At 49.3% G+C, this 16,864-nt stretch overlaps 1 protein-coding gene across 1 annotated transcript; it reads right to left on the bottom strand.

The window, feature by feature from the left end:
* Positions 1-16: 16 nt before the first annotated feature.
* tmtops3a (teleost multiple tissue opsin 3a) lies at positions 17-9,278 on the bottom strand (the record flags this gene model as incomplete). Its single annotated transcript, XM_084449040.1, has 4 exons — positions 17-280; positions 1,987-2,220; positions 5,996-6,327; positions 8,897-9,278. 4 exons carry the CDS (start codon positions 9,276-9,278, stop codon positions 17-19), a joined length of 1,212 nt encoding a protein of 403 aa, XP_084305166.1.
* Between the last annotated feature and the right edge of the window lie 7,586 nt (positions 9,279-16,864).

Below are 16,864 nucleotides of genomic sequence, written 5' to 3'. Positions count from 1 at the left end.
CCACCAGAGGGAGCTCTCAGGGATTGTAGTGGACCACCAGGGAGAGGGCGCGGCGCTCCCTCCTAAGCCCACAGAGGGGGGGGTTCCTGGCGCTCTTGAGGCTCTGGCTGTGCGGGGAGTCCAGCGGCCGCTGCTTGCGGGCCAGGGAGGGGCGTGAGGAGGAGGGGCCAGCCCGGGAAGTGGCGAGGTGCTCCTCCCTGCTGCTGTGTCGGGTGTTGAGGCCGCTGGCAGACTCGGGCTCCCCTCTACACTTCACAAAGGCCACGAGGCACCTGTAGAACTGATACAGAACAGACACACGACTCACCATTGGGCCCTCACACACTTTCTGATGCTTTCTGATCCGATTGTTTTCACACAGCACACCCACAGGCATCTGCAAAATGACCCAGGGAAAGGGAGTTACTGTTATGCCACGGTCTTATGTAACGTCATCTCTATCCAAGGGTTAATTGTTTATGAGAACACACTGTGGATATTCCTGTCGGCTCCTCTCAGCAGCAGTTCAGGCAGCGCTTCGGGGGAGAGAGGATGAGTGGGCGGTGTTATCTAAACCTCTCTCTCTCTCCTGGGGCTCTGGTAGCTGCCAGCGGCCAGAGTTCCCGCGGCCCATCTGTGGTGACGTGTTTTGGTGGGGGGAACGTCTGGGAGGCGGCGCTGCTTGCAGGGAGACGCGAGGGGGGACACAAACCGAGAAGCCGCGTCCTCGATGTCACACAGGAGCGTGGGTCGTTGTGGTCGGGGAGACGTGTCGCCATGAGCCGCCCGCCCCTCTCTCTCTCTCTGCCGCCCCACCCTGACCAGCACAGGTCACACGGCCCACACAAGCACAAATGACTGACCGGTTACATGAAGGTCAAGCACAAGGACATACTGTACACAATTAAATCTCCCTGCTGAATCACAGTCGTATGAAAAAGAGAGCTTAGTAGGCCCTCCGTGATATGACTGTCCAGCAGGGGCGGACTGGCCATCGGGAGCACCGGGAGTTTTCCCGGTGGCCTGGCGCGCTAACTGGCCTGGACCGCGGTCAATGGACTGCCCCCCCCCCTCCCCTCTCCGTCAACAAAACGAAACTGAAAGTGTTCCATCTAACCGCGTCGGCTCGACTCGTGGCCTGACTGGGGCTTTATTTCCCGGCCTGAAATATTCACCCAGTCCGCCTCTGCTGTCCAGATAGCTTTATGTATGTGTGCCTGTTTCTATGCTCAGCAAAAATCCATTCCATTCTTCCAGACTACACAATAAATACAAGGCCACATAAAAGCACAATACAGTAGTAGACTACCTATGAATTCAGGAGCTGTATTCAACAAGCGCCTCAGAAGAGTGAGCGCTGATCTACGATCAGTAGCGCTTTGTGAATAGAATGGTGAGGACAGGCTGATCCTAGATGAGATCTGACCTGAGATCAGCAATCCCACTCTGAGACGTATGATCAACACAGGCCCAGATGTCTTCTGCTGTAAAAGATGATGCCCTGTTAACTTTTTCACCTGAAGAAGGTCGCTGGACTGAAACGTCATTATATTCAAGTTTATCTGTGTGTGGGAGCGTTGGCCCGTGGCTTTCTCCTACGCACCTGTCATTTTGAATTGAATTGAATTGAAAGCTTTATTGTCATTATACAAGTATAACGAAATGTCGTAAGAGCTTCCTCTAAGACAATACCAATTTTACAGCTGTGCAAGGAGTTTTCCTTGCCCTGTTAACTAAGAAACATACGTTCATCTGACTTAATTCTTGGTGCTCTGTTGTCATCCATTTTGACCGAGTTCTACTTTTTGTTCTTAAACTTATTTCAAATTGGTTTAAAAAAAATAAAAAATAATTCTTCTCACAAAATAAGTTCCTCTCTTAATTTTACTTACTTCATTTTCCTTCATTTTCCTAAAGCAACGGCTTTCCCCACTTTAAAAAAAAAAAAAAGAAAAAAAAAGTGATGCAACACATCTTACGGCGATAGCGCCCCCCCTTCCCGGTCACCTGGTTGTTGAAGAGCACGTAGATGACGGGGTTGATGACCGCGCTGGTCTTGGCGAGGACGGTGGGCACCACGCTGACCACCGGTGTGACCAGCCCCGCCCTGCCGAAGGTGGCCAGCAGGGCCACCACTCCGTAGGGCATCCAGCACAGCAGGTAGCCGGCCACCATGGACAGGACCATCAGCAGCACGTGCTGCTCCCGGCGGTGGGCCGACAGCGGGTTGGTCCTAGTCGCCTGGACCCGCGGCGAGAGGAGGAGGAGGAGGAGGAGGAGCGGGGCGATCGGGAGGGAGAGACGGGTTAGTGCTGTAGCCCCCCGACGGACGCGCAGACCACATGGTGCACAGCCCCCCCACCCCCTCTGCTGCGCCCTCGGCAGGTCTGGAGAAGCCTGCTGTCCTCACTCTTGTTCACTCACACGTTCAATATCCATTCATCCAGTTCATATTGAACTTCAAGCCAGGATTTTGCACGATTATTTGGTTCTCTCGCATAACAAAGCCCCTGTTGTGGCTCATGAGCTATAAAAAGAATGCAGTTGTGTTAATGTGAGTGACTGGTGTGACATGTTTCAGTCTAATTTACACCTGTCCTGTCAGTTAGCTGTCAGGGCCTGATATCGGGTGATGTGTCTCGGGGGTTAAAAGCAGCCCAGGCCCATCGGAGAGGACTGTGTTTCTGAGGTGTGTCTGCGTTAATCTGCCGCTGGTGATTCCCACCTCCCAGGGCTTCACTTCACGCTCCTGTGGGCGCCGCGTTGTGAAGCCGCCAATCAGACGCCAGTCGCGGCGCCCGGGCCAGCGAGCGTGCCGGCTCAGGAGGACCGGCCAATCAGGGGTAATTAGAGGACGTCTGTCCTGGTCCACGACTCTGTCCTGTCTGTCATATCGTACTAAACCTCTTCGACGCTCAGCTGGAGGTTGGCCTGTTACAGGATGTGTAGCCTTTAAGCTGGGCTATACCGGCTGCCTTGTCAACCCTGTAATGACAGCTGTTCCAGTGCTGTACGTTCCTCATTCCACACAGACTGATGCCTGTATGGTTGATACTCTGTATTCTGGCCCAACAGAGACGACAACGCAAGTTCTTTAAGACAGAACAAGTGGCTCCTCTTCCCCTGTAGCATTAACACAGCTCATTCAGGGGTCAGGTCTATCAGGTGAGGTGATACTGTACTGTGATGGAATTAAAAACGCAATTCAGAAACATACTATGGGTCTTGTTTTGCATCTATTACTAAAACAGATAAATAGTTTATTGTCACAGCAGGGACCCTTTTTTTCTCAAAGCGAGATAATTTGGTATTTAGCAGTAACGTGTGCACTGTCGATTCCATGAGACGCAGTCCAGGACTGATATAAATGACAGGTGTGCGAGGCCGTGCAAGATGCGTTTCCAGACAACAGCACGACTGGAATGATGGGGTGAACCGTGCTGATTCTCTTCATATGAGCGTCATCTCACTCTCTAATGTGTCACTGACCTTTCGGAAGCCAGCCGGCTCCACTGGCGGGGGGCTTAGTTTGTAATAAAAGCCTGTGAGGGGTATGTGGGAAACGGAGGTGGAGAGGGCTCCATTTGTCCGTCGGTAATCACGTCTGCAGTGCCGACACCCTGGCCTGAACGCGGTTGCTGCCTAGCAAAGAAATGAGCCGCTTATTAACGGCTCGTCACCAATAGTAATGGCCTACTACTGTCTAAAAATAGGTGGCAAAGAAGTGCAGCGTTGGCCTAGCCACCAATTGGAAGCTTTAATGATCTATTCTGTGTGTGAGCGCCAGGTTTCTGTAACCCCCTCAGTGGGTGACCCACTCGTCCTGAGAGGGGTCGTTCACGTCAGGGGCGCAGCACAGCCCCGAACGACTCCCCAGAGGAGCGTCTCCCTATTACTTGGGAGGATAAATCAATAGCAGAGGGGTAAATATAGACCTGAGGCGCTGAGGGATTCGCCCTTTACTCACTAATGAAACGGCGCAGGTACTCATCCAGGCCCTGGTCATCTCCCGCCTGGACTACTGCAACTCCCTCCTCGCTGGGGCACCGGCGTCAGCCATTAAACCTCTGGAACTTGTCCAGAAAGCTGCTGCTCGCCTGGTGTTCAACCACCCCAAGTTCTCCCACACAACTTCCCTCCTCCGTTCCCTAACCTACAGGGCAATGAAAGGAACAGCCCCCTCCTACCTCCAGGCCATGGTCAAACCCTACACCCCCTCCTGACCGCTACGCTCTGCTACCTCAGGGCGACTGGTTGCCCCGTCACTCCAAGGCCCCTGCGATCGATCAACACGGTCACGGCTCTTCTCTGTCCTGGCCCCGGCAGTGGTGGAATGAACTGCCCACTGACGTCAGGACAGCAGAGTTGCTGCCCATCTTTCATCGCAGGCTTTTCTTTCATCTCTTCAAGAAGTACTACAACAATCCTACCACCTAAGCACTTATTGTATTATATTGTATTGCACTGTACTTTAGATTGCGATTCTTGCACTTTGCCTTCAGCACTAGATTATGCTCTTAGTCACTTGTTTTAGAAAGAAGATGCACTTGTGAGTTCTGGCAAGTAGTAGTACATTGGCTCTTCCTACGTTAAATGCAATTATTGTTAGTCGCTTTGGATAAAAGCGTCTGCTAAATGACTGTAATGTAATGTAATGAGGGACAAGCTGGCCCACTGCTCTTGAAATAGTCATGAAAACAGGGGCGCTGGATGTTAAAGGACAATGCTCGTTTTTGACAACCTGGACCTTATTTACGACATATTATAAGGTGTTTGACTCACCGAGATCACTTTGGTGTAGTTCGGAGGCATGTAGAAGAAATTTAAAATCCAGCGCGAGCCAGTATATCCATGTAATGGCGGTGGTCGGGGCACTTAGAATGCAGTTTCTAAAAATCTATTTTCTGTTTTGGTTTTTCACATGCCTCTGTAATATGATCTTTAGAAACGTCTTTAGACACGAAATAGCTTCCTCACTTGCTCCAGCACGCATGCGCACAGCGTGCGCGCTGTGCTGGAGCAAGTGAGGAAGCTATTTTGTTTCGAAAGACGTTTCGAAAGATCATGGCATGTGAAAACCACAACAGGCCTATGCTCTCTATGTAAGCACAACTAGCGATTCATCAAGACAGATTGATGAAAACAACCGCTTCGCGGCAGAAAATAGATTTTTAGAAACTGCATTCTCAGTGCCCCGACCACCGCCATTACATGGATATACTGGCTCGCGCTGGATTTTAAATTTCTTCTACAGGCCTCCGAACTACACCAAAGTGATCTCGGTGAGTCAAACATCTTATAATATGTCGTAAATAAGGTCCAGGTTGTCAAAAACGAGCATAGTCCTTTAATTGGATCCTGACCACCGTTGTTTCCTCGCGTCCCCGTCTGTTGCTGCGCGTGGCTGTTGTTGGGAAGCCTGGACCCCCCCGGGGACGCGGGCGTGGCAGAACGGTTCCTGTAACCTGTAACAGGTTCTGCCTATAGATCTATAGGTTCTGCCTATAGATATCCTGTTAAGTTCAAGGCTCTTTTTTATTTTCCTGTGTGGGCCCGCAGAAATTCATCAGTTCTAATCTGACCAGACCGAACGGGTGAGAGGTTACTTGTGGGCTAGTTATACCCAGGTAGCCCCTCCCAGAATATTCCATTCAATACATCCAATTATTCTCACTGATTCACACTGGCTGAGGACATGAATATACTGTATGTCTTCCTCTCCCCAGCAGGGTGGTGGATCAGAGGTCAGGTTGTAGCTCAGTTAGTAGACTTACGCCCCAAGAGGAAGAAGTTAGTTTCCCATTGAGGCTACCCCAAAAACATACTGTACGCTATCACTCACTGGCTGTAAGCCCCTTTAGATAAAAGCATCCTCTTAACGGCATGCGTTATAGACGTTACTACTAGCTTCCATGACGAGCTTCCACACCCTTCCCTCTGCTGCTAGATCAGTCTGATCTGACGTGCGTGAGACGCCCTCGGGCAGACAAACCCCCCCCCCGCCCCCCCTACTCACCCGTCTCCGGATGGCCACCAGGATGCGGCCGTAGGAGTAGACCATGAGCAGGAGCGGCAGCAGCAGGCAGAAGACAAAGAGGCCGAGCACGTAGGAGACGCCGGCCGCTGACCGCCGGCGCCACTGCACCGAGCAGGAGGTGCTGGCGCCCTCCAGGCCGTAGCCGCTCCAGCCCAGGAGGGGCGGCAGGGTCCACAGCAGCGAGTAGAGCCAGGAGCCGCCCACGCACAGCCACGCCTTGCGGAAGTCGGACACGTCGGCCTTGGTGCAGCAGAGCACGGCGGCGTAGCGCTCGTACGAGAGCATGGCCAGGGACACCAGGGACACGATGCCTGGGGGGGGGGGCGTGGAGAGGAGGGGGGGGGTAAAGGTTGCCAGGGAACAAGATAAGGTGTGAGAGACATGGAGAGGGACAGAGAGGAAGCAGGGTGATTTCCCGCTAGCCTGGTAAACCAGACTCACTTTTCGTGTGACGTTTTCATGATAAGTCTGGACCTCCAGCCACCCAGGACGATTTGAGCTTTCCCAGATAATGGGGCACCAATCAGGAGACTGCATTTTAACTGCATACTCATCATACTGTTTGGAATAACAGGATACATCCTCCTGAGGCAAAACTTGAGGGAGAAAGAAAGACATAATTTATAGATAAATGTTATCCTAATGGGTTAGAATTAGACTAACTAGAGAGTTACTTATTTTTGTCTTTATACGATTTGCAGAGTCTGTACAAATAGGTGGATTTGTATCAGCGTCCTATTTCAATGATACATAAGTATCATTACCTCCTCTCTCTTGGTTTGAGGAAGAGAACAAGCTAAGCTAAGGTAACATTCAGGTAAATGCATTCATTGATTTTATTTTACCACTAGGTGGCAGTAAGGGACTCGTGCAAACTTGTTTATTAAACGAATTGCTAAAACGAATGTCATATATGCAGGCGAAGCAAAGTGTGTATATAACTCTAGATAAGAAAAAACAGCATTATGACATCCTCATGTTTTTTGATTCATAAATCAGCAAAACACCGGCTATTGCCAACACAAGCAGAAATGCTGGAATAACAGGCAGGCGACCAGTAAGGATGAGTCATTAAAGTAGGACGCTATTAGTACGCTATGGCTCAATGAATCTGTTATCAGGTGGTTTTAATTAGTTTTGACAATGTGAATAAAATCAATGAATGCAGCTTTAAGTAAGACTAATAAGATGCAGATATTAGTTTGAGTTTGCACCCTACCTCTTAGCCTGAGCTCTGTGTATGTGTGTGGGTGTGTGCGTGCGTGTGTATGTGTGTGTGTGTGTGTGCGTGCGTGTGACAGTAGGAATAAAATCTATGAATGCAGCTTTAAATACTTCCTGCTGCTGCCGCTTCTGCAGGAACTCAGAGGAGGAGGGATGTTACAACTTTCACTCGTTTGCAGTGGCTGCTTCAAGTACTTAGCCTTGTGAGATCATCAAGATTTGTGAGAAACTGAACCTACACAGATAACCCTGTGTACCTGTGCCCACTCAAATTGAATACGAGAGAAAAGACTGTTCAATGTCTCAGTGCCGCTTTGATCACCATCATCTATTTTCTGTAGGCTTGTCTGTTGGAGATAGACTAAGCTTCCATACAAAGCAGGCTGATGAGTGGTTGATATCCTTAGGTCTTTGCTGCAGAATGGGAGTCAATTATAGGGTACACCATATACTTATACAATAATTATGTGTCCCCCCCACTACGTCCCCTCCCGCCACTGACTCTATACCCCTTGCATCACTTGCACACGGGCTCTGATTGTTCCACATATAGGCTACTTCAACGGCACACACATTGCACACATCGTAGGCTATATAACATCATTGCACACACCGTAGGCTATATAACATCATTGCACACACCGTAGGCTATATAACATCATTGCACACACCGTAGGCTATATAACATCATTGCACACACTGTAGGCTATATAACATCGCTCATGTACCAGACTACACTCTGCACACACACTTTGCATACACTCACCACACTCCATTCTGTAGGCTATATAGTACGTAAATTGCATTTATGCCTCCATTTTTTAACAGTAGCCTACTGTATATCGTCATTTATTTGCACTGTTTTTGTCTGCCCTGTTTTTTGTACTGCATTTGCCCTGTCCTGTCCTGCACCCAGTCCTATGTCGTCTGCAACAGCGTAGCCTATGCCTTAACCCTAGTCAAATTCCTAATATGTGTGAACCATATGCATGGCTAATAAACAGATCTTGAATCTAAGGTCTCACTCTAATAGATTCCATTTCAAGTCAAAAACGATCATTACACAGTATGACTTTATGGTTCGATAGGCGCGTATGCGTTATGGGGCTAATATAAATATAGAATATATTATATTCTATATAAATAGAAAGACGATATGGTTATGCCACAGTTAGACCTAGGCTAAATGTTCACCTTTTTCAAACTGGGTTTAGAATATAAAAATGGATAACTAAGACATTATGAAATGTAAAATAAAACCAGTTGTAACAGTAGAAGAACCCTCTGAAAAGGTTCCAGACCTTTTCACGCCTGTTTGAAACCTAAAATTGTTATTTCTGGTCACTAGGGCAACTGGTCCAAATCGTCCTGTTTTATGAACATTCCATGAGATTGACCATTGAATGGAACGTTCATATTCAAAACAAGAAGCTTGTTTGGACCAGTTGACTGAAAAAAATCCATTGAAGTGGTATCAGAGGGTTCCGATAAATAATCGATTGATGCCACTGATTGTGAATAGCAGCCAAGAAACGTGGCAAATGGACGGGACCGATCGGGATACATAACTTTCCATCACTTTTTGTTTGTTTCAATTCTTTCAAATAATTTAAGGCGCTTTATTTAGTCGACTATAGCTTGCAAGATTGCACTTACCGAAAAGCGAATTGGCGAAGCCATACCACTTGCAACCGTGCTGTCCTATAAGCCATTTCCCATGAATACTCGCCGCGAAACTGAAGGGAGTCGCGAAAACACAGACGAGAATGTCGCTGAAGCTGATGTTCAACAAGATCAGGTTGATTGGCGTCCACAGCGACCGAAACTTAGCGAAGATCAAAAGAACTAGAAAATTGTTCAAGATCCCAAAGACCAAGATGAGACCAAGGCATACTGCCACCACTGTGTGGCCAGTCCTACTCAGACCAGCTGAGTCCTCCTGGGGCACCGAGGTGTCCCGCACACTGGCATTGTTGCTTAGGTTAGAGAGGGAGCTGTCGGTGGTGCTGAAATCCAACCCTAGTATGTGTCCAACCATAGCACCCTCAGCCCTAGTATGTGTCCAACCATAGCACCCTCAACCCTAGTATGTGTCCAACCATAGCACCCTCAGCCACGGGGGAGGAACTGATGCGTTCACTCTTTCAAACTCTCGCACAGCAGAGACGGGGACGGCCGCGCGGTGACTAGACTAGTCTATTAAATAGCTCTTTTTTTTCTCTTGATATGATAGCGACCTCGAAGCTCTTATGAGTCTGACAGTTGTTTATAGCCCTGTGAAGTAGGCTAACCTACTAATTAACCAATCAGTAAAGGTCGACTAATGAGCAATTCCCAATCTTTTTGGGAAACTGGGTATTTAGTGCACCTATTCACCTAGATATTTGTCCATCTTGCCTTTCATTTACATTTTAAAACGTTTTACCGCTGTTAATGACAAGTAGGCTATATTCTTGAGCTTGTTGTGCTGGATCAAAGCAATTCCCCTTAAAGAACATTCAACAAACAAACAGGCATATATTTTGTCAATTCTTGGACATGGATTCAATCTAGGTCACCCAAGTAATTACAATGCAACGAAAGCGTTTTTTCCTATAGCGTTTTTGCAGCGGGGGAGCACTACAATCCTATCAGGTTGTTCCTCTATCAGGACCAAAGGTGGAACCGAGAAAGGGTCATACATGTTCAGCATTTTCAGTTTGCCTGAGCCAAATCCTTACATCACGTTACATACGTGTCATTGGGTATTCAAGTGTAGGCTACTAGTCTATTCCTCTAAGCAAGCGAGAGGTTAATCTATTGTAGTGCTAAAGTCAAAGTACATACAGCCTTCTGCAATGTGCCAGGTTTATTAACAAACTTCTAGCCCTTTTGAAATTTCCTCATCCTCTTTTTTTCCATGGCAGCTCGGTGAAGAAATACTGCTGATATTTTCAAAATGTCTTACAATTCATTCAACACAGCAGGTGGACTATTACAAGAGTCTATGGATTAGCCTAATTTCAAGTTTACACACTGTGGCTGTAGAGCGGGTGGCTCAATGATCATAGGGTCAGTGGTTTGAATCCTGGCTCCTCCTGTCCACATGCTGAAGTGTCCTTGGGCAAGATGCTTAGCCCCAAATTGCTCCTCCCAATGAACAAGCTATCACCTTGCATGACAGCTGCCCCCATTGATGTGTGTGAACGGGTGAATGAGAGGCCATTGTAAAGCACTTTGAATAAAAGCGCTATATAAGTGCAGTCCACCTACAGCTGGGACACTGAACTGTTGTCCTGGTGTGGCCAAAACAACCTGGAGGTCAACACTCTAAAGGCAGTGGAGAAGGTTGTGGACTTCAGAAAGAACGAATGGCATCATCCCCATCACCCTGGGTGACTCCCTAGTCGACACCGTGGAGTCCTTCCACTTCCTGGCCACCAAGAAGGCACCACAGAGGATATAGTTCCGGTGGCAGCTGAAGAGGAACCTGCCAAAGCCAATGACACTTCTACAAGGGCATCATGGAGTCCATCTTCACCTCCTCCATCACTTCTTAACTGAAAAGACAATGGTACAAGTAATACAATTCATTCTATTATTCCACCTGGATTACTGTCCAGCAGTCTGGTCCAGTGTCTCAAACAAGAGCTTAACAACATCCAACTCACTCAGAACACAGCTGCCCGCCTGGCCCTTCACCGCTCAATGAGGGACAGTGTGGAAGGGATGCATACCAGGCTGTCATGGATGAGGGTGGAAGACAGACTGGCTAGTAGTATCATCCTGTTTTTAAGAAACATCTGTATCTTGAGAGAGCCTATCTGTTTATATTCACAGTTAACAAGTACAAATGATCAACACTATTATAATACCAGACATGCAGCTATGGAACGCTTCACTCTTCCATTACTAATCAATTACTTTAATTATTTAAATCTAGTGCAGTAAAGAAAGCTGTGATGTATAGAGCTATGTCAAACTGGAACAAACTTCCATTACATCTAACGCAGATTACCAGTAAGACGGTCTTCAAAAAGAAATTGAGATCAGCGATTATACCGAAAGAAATCACTTTATGATATGATGTGGGTGGGTAGGGGTGTGATGTGGGTGGGTAGGGGTGTGATGTGGGGGGGGTAGGGGTGTGATGTGGGTGGGTAGGGGTGTGATGTGGGTGGGTAGGGGTGTGATGTGGGTTGGGTAGGGATGTGATGTGGGTGGGTAGGGAAGTGATGTGGGTGGGTAGGGGTGTGATGTGGGTGGGTAGGGGTGTGATGTGGGTGGGTAGGGGTGTGATGTGGGTGGGTAGGGGTGTGATGTGGGTGGGTAGGGGTGTGATGTGGGTGGGTAGGGGTGTGATGTGGGTTGGGTAGGGGTGTGATGTGGGTGGGTAGGGGTGTGATGTGGGTGGGTAGGGAAGTGATGTGGGTGGGTAGGGGTGTGATGTGGGTGGGTAGGGGTGTGATGGGGGTGGGTAGGGGTGTGATGTGGGTGGGTAGGGGTGTGATGGGGGTGGGTAGGGGTGTGATGTGGGTGGGTAGGGGTGTGATGTGGGTGGGTAGGGGTGTGATGTGGGTGGGTAGGGGTGTGATGTGGGTGGGTAGGGGTGTGATGTGTGTGTGTAGGGGTGTGATGTGGGTGGGTAGGGGTGTGATGTGGGTGGGTAGGGATGTGATGTGGGTGGGTAGGGGTGTGATGTGGGTTGGGTAGGGGTGTGATGTGGGTGGGTAGGGGTGTGATGTGGGGGGGGTAGGGGTGTGATGTGGGTGGGTAGGGGTGTGATGTGGGTGGGTAGGGGTGTGATGTGGGTGGGTAGGGGTGTGATGTGGGTGGGTAGGGGTGTGATGTGGGTGGGTAGGGGTGTGATGTGGGTGGGTAGGGAAGTGATGTGGGTGGGTAGGGGTGTGATGTGGGTGGGTAGGGGTGTGATGTGGGTGGGTAGGGGTGTGATGTGGGTGGGTAGGGGTGTGATGTGGGTGGGTAGGGGTGTGATGTGGGTGGGTAGGGGTGTGATGTGGGTGGGTAGGGGTGTGATGTGGGTGGGTAGGGGTGTGATGTGGGTGGGTAGGGGTGTGATGTGGGTGGGTAGGGGTGTGATGTGGGTTGGGTAGGGGTGTGATGTGGGTGGGTAGGGGTGTGATGTGGGTGGGTAGGGGTGTGATGTGGTTGAGGGTTGAGTAGGGGTGTGATGTGGGTTGAGTAGGGGTGTGATGTGGGTTGAGTAGGGGTGTGATGTGGGTGGGTAGGGGTGTGATGTGGGGGGGTAGGGGTGTGATGTGGGTGGGTAGGGGTGTGATGGGGGTGGGTAGGGGTGTGATGTGGGTGGGTAGGGGTGTGATGTGGGTGGGTAGGGGTGTGATGTGGGTGGGTAGGGGTGTGATGTGGGTTGAGTAGGGGTGTGATGTGGGTGGGTAGGGGTGTGATGTGGGGGGGTAGGGGTGTGATGTGGGTTGAGTAGGGGTGTGATGTGGGTGGGTAGGGGTGTGATGTGGGTTGGGTAGGGGTGTGATGTGGGGGGGTAGGGGTGTGATGTGGGTGGGTAGGGGTGTGGGTGGGTGGTTAGGGGTGTGATGTGGGTTGGGTAGGGGTGTGATGTGGGTGGGTAGGGGTGTGATGTGGGTGGGTAGGGGTGTGATGTGGGTGGGTAGGGGTGTGATGTGGGTGGGTAGGGGTGTGATGGGGGTGGGTAGGGGTGTGATGTGGGTTGAGTAGGGGTGTGATGTGGGGGGGTAGGGATGTGATGTGGGTGGGTAGGGGTGTGATGTGGGTTGGTAGGGGTGTGATGTGGGTGGGTAGGGGTGTGATGTGGTTGAGTAGGGGTGTGATGTGGGTTGAGTAGGGGTGTGATGTGGGTTGAGTAGGGGTGTGATGTGGGTTGAGTAGGGGTGTGATGTGGGTGGGTAGGGGTGTGATGTGGGTTGAGTAGGGGTGTGATGTGGGTGGGTAGGGGTGTGATGTGGGTTGGGTAGGGTGTGATGTGGGTGGGTAGGGGTGTGATGTGGGTGGGTAGGGGTGTGATGTGGGTGGGTAGGGGTGTGATGTGGGTTGGGTAGGGGTGTGATGTGGGTGGGTAGGGGTGTGATGGGGGTGGGTAGGGGTGTGATGTGGGTTGAGTAGGGGTGTGATGTGGGTTGGGTAGGGTGTGATGTGGGTGGGTAGGGGTGTGATGGGGGTGGGTAGGGGTGTGATGGGGGTGGGTAGGGGTGTGATGTGGGTGGGTAGGGGTGTGATGTGGGTGGGTAGGGGTGTGATGTGGGTGGGTAGGGGTGTGATGTGGGTGGGTAGGGGTGTGGGTGGGTGGGTAGGGGTGTGATGTGGGTTGGGTAGGGGTGTGATGTGGGTGGGTAGGGGTGTGATGTGGGTGGGTAGGGGTGTGATGTGGGTGGGTAGGGGTGTGATGTGGGTGGGTAGGGGTGTGGGTGGGTGGGTAGGGGTGTGATGTGGGTTGGGTAGGGGTGTGATGTGGGTGGGTAGGGGTGTGATGTGGGTGGGTAGGGGTGTGATGTGGTTGGGTAGGGGTGTGATGTGGGTTGAGTAGGGGTGTGATGTGGGTTGGGTAGGGTGTGATGTGGGTGGGTAGGGGTGTGATGTGGGTGGGTAGGGGTGTGATGTGGGTTGAGTAGGGGTGTGATGTGGGTGGGTAGGGGTGTGATGTGGGTGGGTAGGGGTGTGATGTGGGTGGGTAGGGGTGTGATGTGGGTGGGTAGGGGTGTGATGTGGGTGGGTAGAATGTTTAATTCTCTTAAATGACAAAGTGAGATAATAAATATTTTTTTATATTTAATATAATTGTATTTTTTAATCATTATTTGTTTTGGTGATGTTGCTTGTACAATGTGCATAGAAGTATTCTTTTGTTTGATTGTACAATGATTTATGTTTTATGTATTATTTTATTTTGAGAGGACCCCAGTAAGAGAGGTCATGACTGAGGTCATGACTAATGGGGATCCTAAATAAACAATAAACAATAAACAATCTGGTACACGGCCGCCATTGTCAAGGACAAGAGCAAACGCCAGTGTATCATTCGCTCTGCTGAGGGGTGATTGGCTGAGAGGGTGATTGGCTGAGAGGGTGATTGGCTGAGAGGCTGATTGGCTGAGAGGCTGATTGGCTGCCACCTGCTCCTCCCGCTGGAGCAGGCAGGGAAGATTGCGGCCGACCCCACCCACCCTGGTCACAAACTTTTTGAACCACTTCCCTCCAGCAGGAGGCTGCAGGACCAGGATCAAAACCTGACAGCACAAGAATAGTTTCCTTCCGACTGAAACTGGCGTCATCAACAAGGCCTGGGACCCCCACTGACACTGTGTTCTTTTGTACATAATTGTAGATTGCATTATAGCCTACGTTGTATTATATTAAGTTGTATTTGCCACTTGCATTTTGCACTGTCCTGTCTTGTCCTTGCACCTTGTTTATGTCATGCACCAACAGACCAAAGCAAATTCCTAATATGTGAAAACGTATATACTTGCCAATAAACCTGTTTGTGATTCTTTAAGGTGATCATCATCATGGGAGATCCCTTTAAACCTCTGTGGCGCTCTAGTCAATGGTGTCTCTGTGCGGTCAATGAGCCTTTCTGCAGGTATGAACACTTAATCCCTCTCTCTCCATCTTCACTCAGCATCACCGGCCCTAGGAGTGAGTCGACCCCCCCCCCCTCCCTGCCACTGGGGCTCTCAGAACAGTCTGATGAAGACTGACAACAGGAGTGGAGTGGGTGGCTCGTCTGCCTCGGTTTCACAGAATAAATGTCACTGGGCCTTATTCTCACCTCCCACTATGGCACTGAGCATTAGTGAACTGAGCAACTGAGAGCCTGTGACTGTCACAAAGAAATCCCTTCAATTCTGTGGATGTCTCACTCTGGGTTGCTGTTGATTTAATGCCCTTGTCAGACAGTGGAGGTGAGCCCCATAGGCCCTAGGAGTCAGTATTCTCTACATGCTTGAGATTGCCTGTTGCTCTTGATTGGCGCCTGGCTTGATCCAGAGCTCCAGCCAGTAAGACCTGGAGGCTCACGTACAGTAGGATTCTTCAGACCGTCTCCATTATTCTATGCCGTCCCTCATGGAAATGCATTTGAACCCACGTGGACTTCACAATCACCAACACCTGGCACATCTATAATGGTCCATTGGAGTGCCATAACAGATGAAGCTTGAAGCTCTTTTTCAAGACCGCCATGCTCAGTGTAGCTCTTCCCACCTATGAAGTGCAAAGGATGGATTGAGAATGTGATTGATCAGTACTGAGTTGAACCAAAGCTAACTGTTGGAAACAGAAACATTTGAGGTTTGAGGGGCCAGAGTGAAATACATAATTTTGGCCAGAAGCAACCTGTAAGCTAACTAGAGTTATGGTGCCAGTTTAAGGGTAAAAGAGTAAGGGTCATTGCACAAAACAGAAGTAAATACTGAAAGGTATTCATTTGTCATCAAGTAAAGAAATCCTTATCTTCACTTGCTGACCTTTTAGTCCATTGTCTATGTTAGAGGTAAGATAATGTAATTAAGTTGAATTATGCCTTTCAGGTTATGTGAAACTGAAATAACACATTACCCTGGGAAAAGTGACATAACTGAACCATTATGTTGTAATACCATGCAAGGTGCTATTTTTCCACACTGACAACCCCATATATATGATTACATGAGGTGGGCTCGTTCTTCCTGCTGTGCTGTGGCTACTGTAGCTTCAGAGCTCAAAGGATGAATTATCAATTGGAGGAAGAGCAAGCCCTCTTAACTGAAAGCATGGCCTTGATGACAAAGACAGATGGTAGAGCATCAATCACATGACCTTTAGCTTGTTCTCTCCTCGAAGAATGGTAAATGGTAAATGGAATACACTTATATAGCACTTTTCCACCTTAGCGGCACTCAAAGCGCTTTACAATGGCCTCTCATTCACCCATTCACACACCAATGGCGATAGCTGCCATGCAAGGTGCTAATTGGGAGCAATGAGCTATTGCTCATTGGGAGCAATTTGGGGTTAGGTGTCTTGCTCAAGGACACATAGACATGTGAACAGTCGGAGCTGGGATTCGAACCACTGACCTTTTGATCACTGAACGACCCGCTCTACCAACTGAGCTACAGCCGCCCCTCGAAGAAGATCATTTACCAGAAATGTTGAAAAAGTGTCAGCTGTAGTGTAGATCCTAATAAACTTTTAAGTTTGTTCAGATACTTGAGAGAGCTGATATTGAGATGTGTTCTACTGCACAGGAAGGGAAGGAAGGTATGACATACAGGCTACATAACCTACTGTAGACTATACAGGCTACATAACCTACTGTAGACTATACAGGCTACATAGCCTACTGTAGACTATACAGGCTACATAACCTACTGTAGACTATACAGGCTACATAACCTACTGTAGACTATACAGGCTACATAGCCTACTGTAGACTATAAAGGCTACATAACCTACTGTAGACTATACAAGCTACAGTACATGACCTACTGTAGACTATAGAGGCTATAACCTACTGTATATAGAGGCCACTTAACCTCATCATTGTGTCGTCCACAGACGGGTCTCCCATCTTTGTCTCCAGTTATCCCGGTCCTCCATAAACCTGGCCATCTCATCGGTGGTCTCCACTCCCACATCCATCTTAAT

The sequence above is a fragment of the Borostomias antarcticus genome, assembly GCF_949987555.1.
Source record: "Borostomias antarcticus genome assembly, chromosome: 14".
Taxonomy (NCBI): Eukaryota; Metazoa; Chordata; class Actinopteri; order Stomiiformes; family Stomiidae; genus Borostomias; species Borostomias antarcticus.
This window is presented reverse-complemented; position numbering and strand designations above follow the sequence as displayed.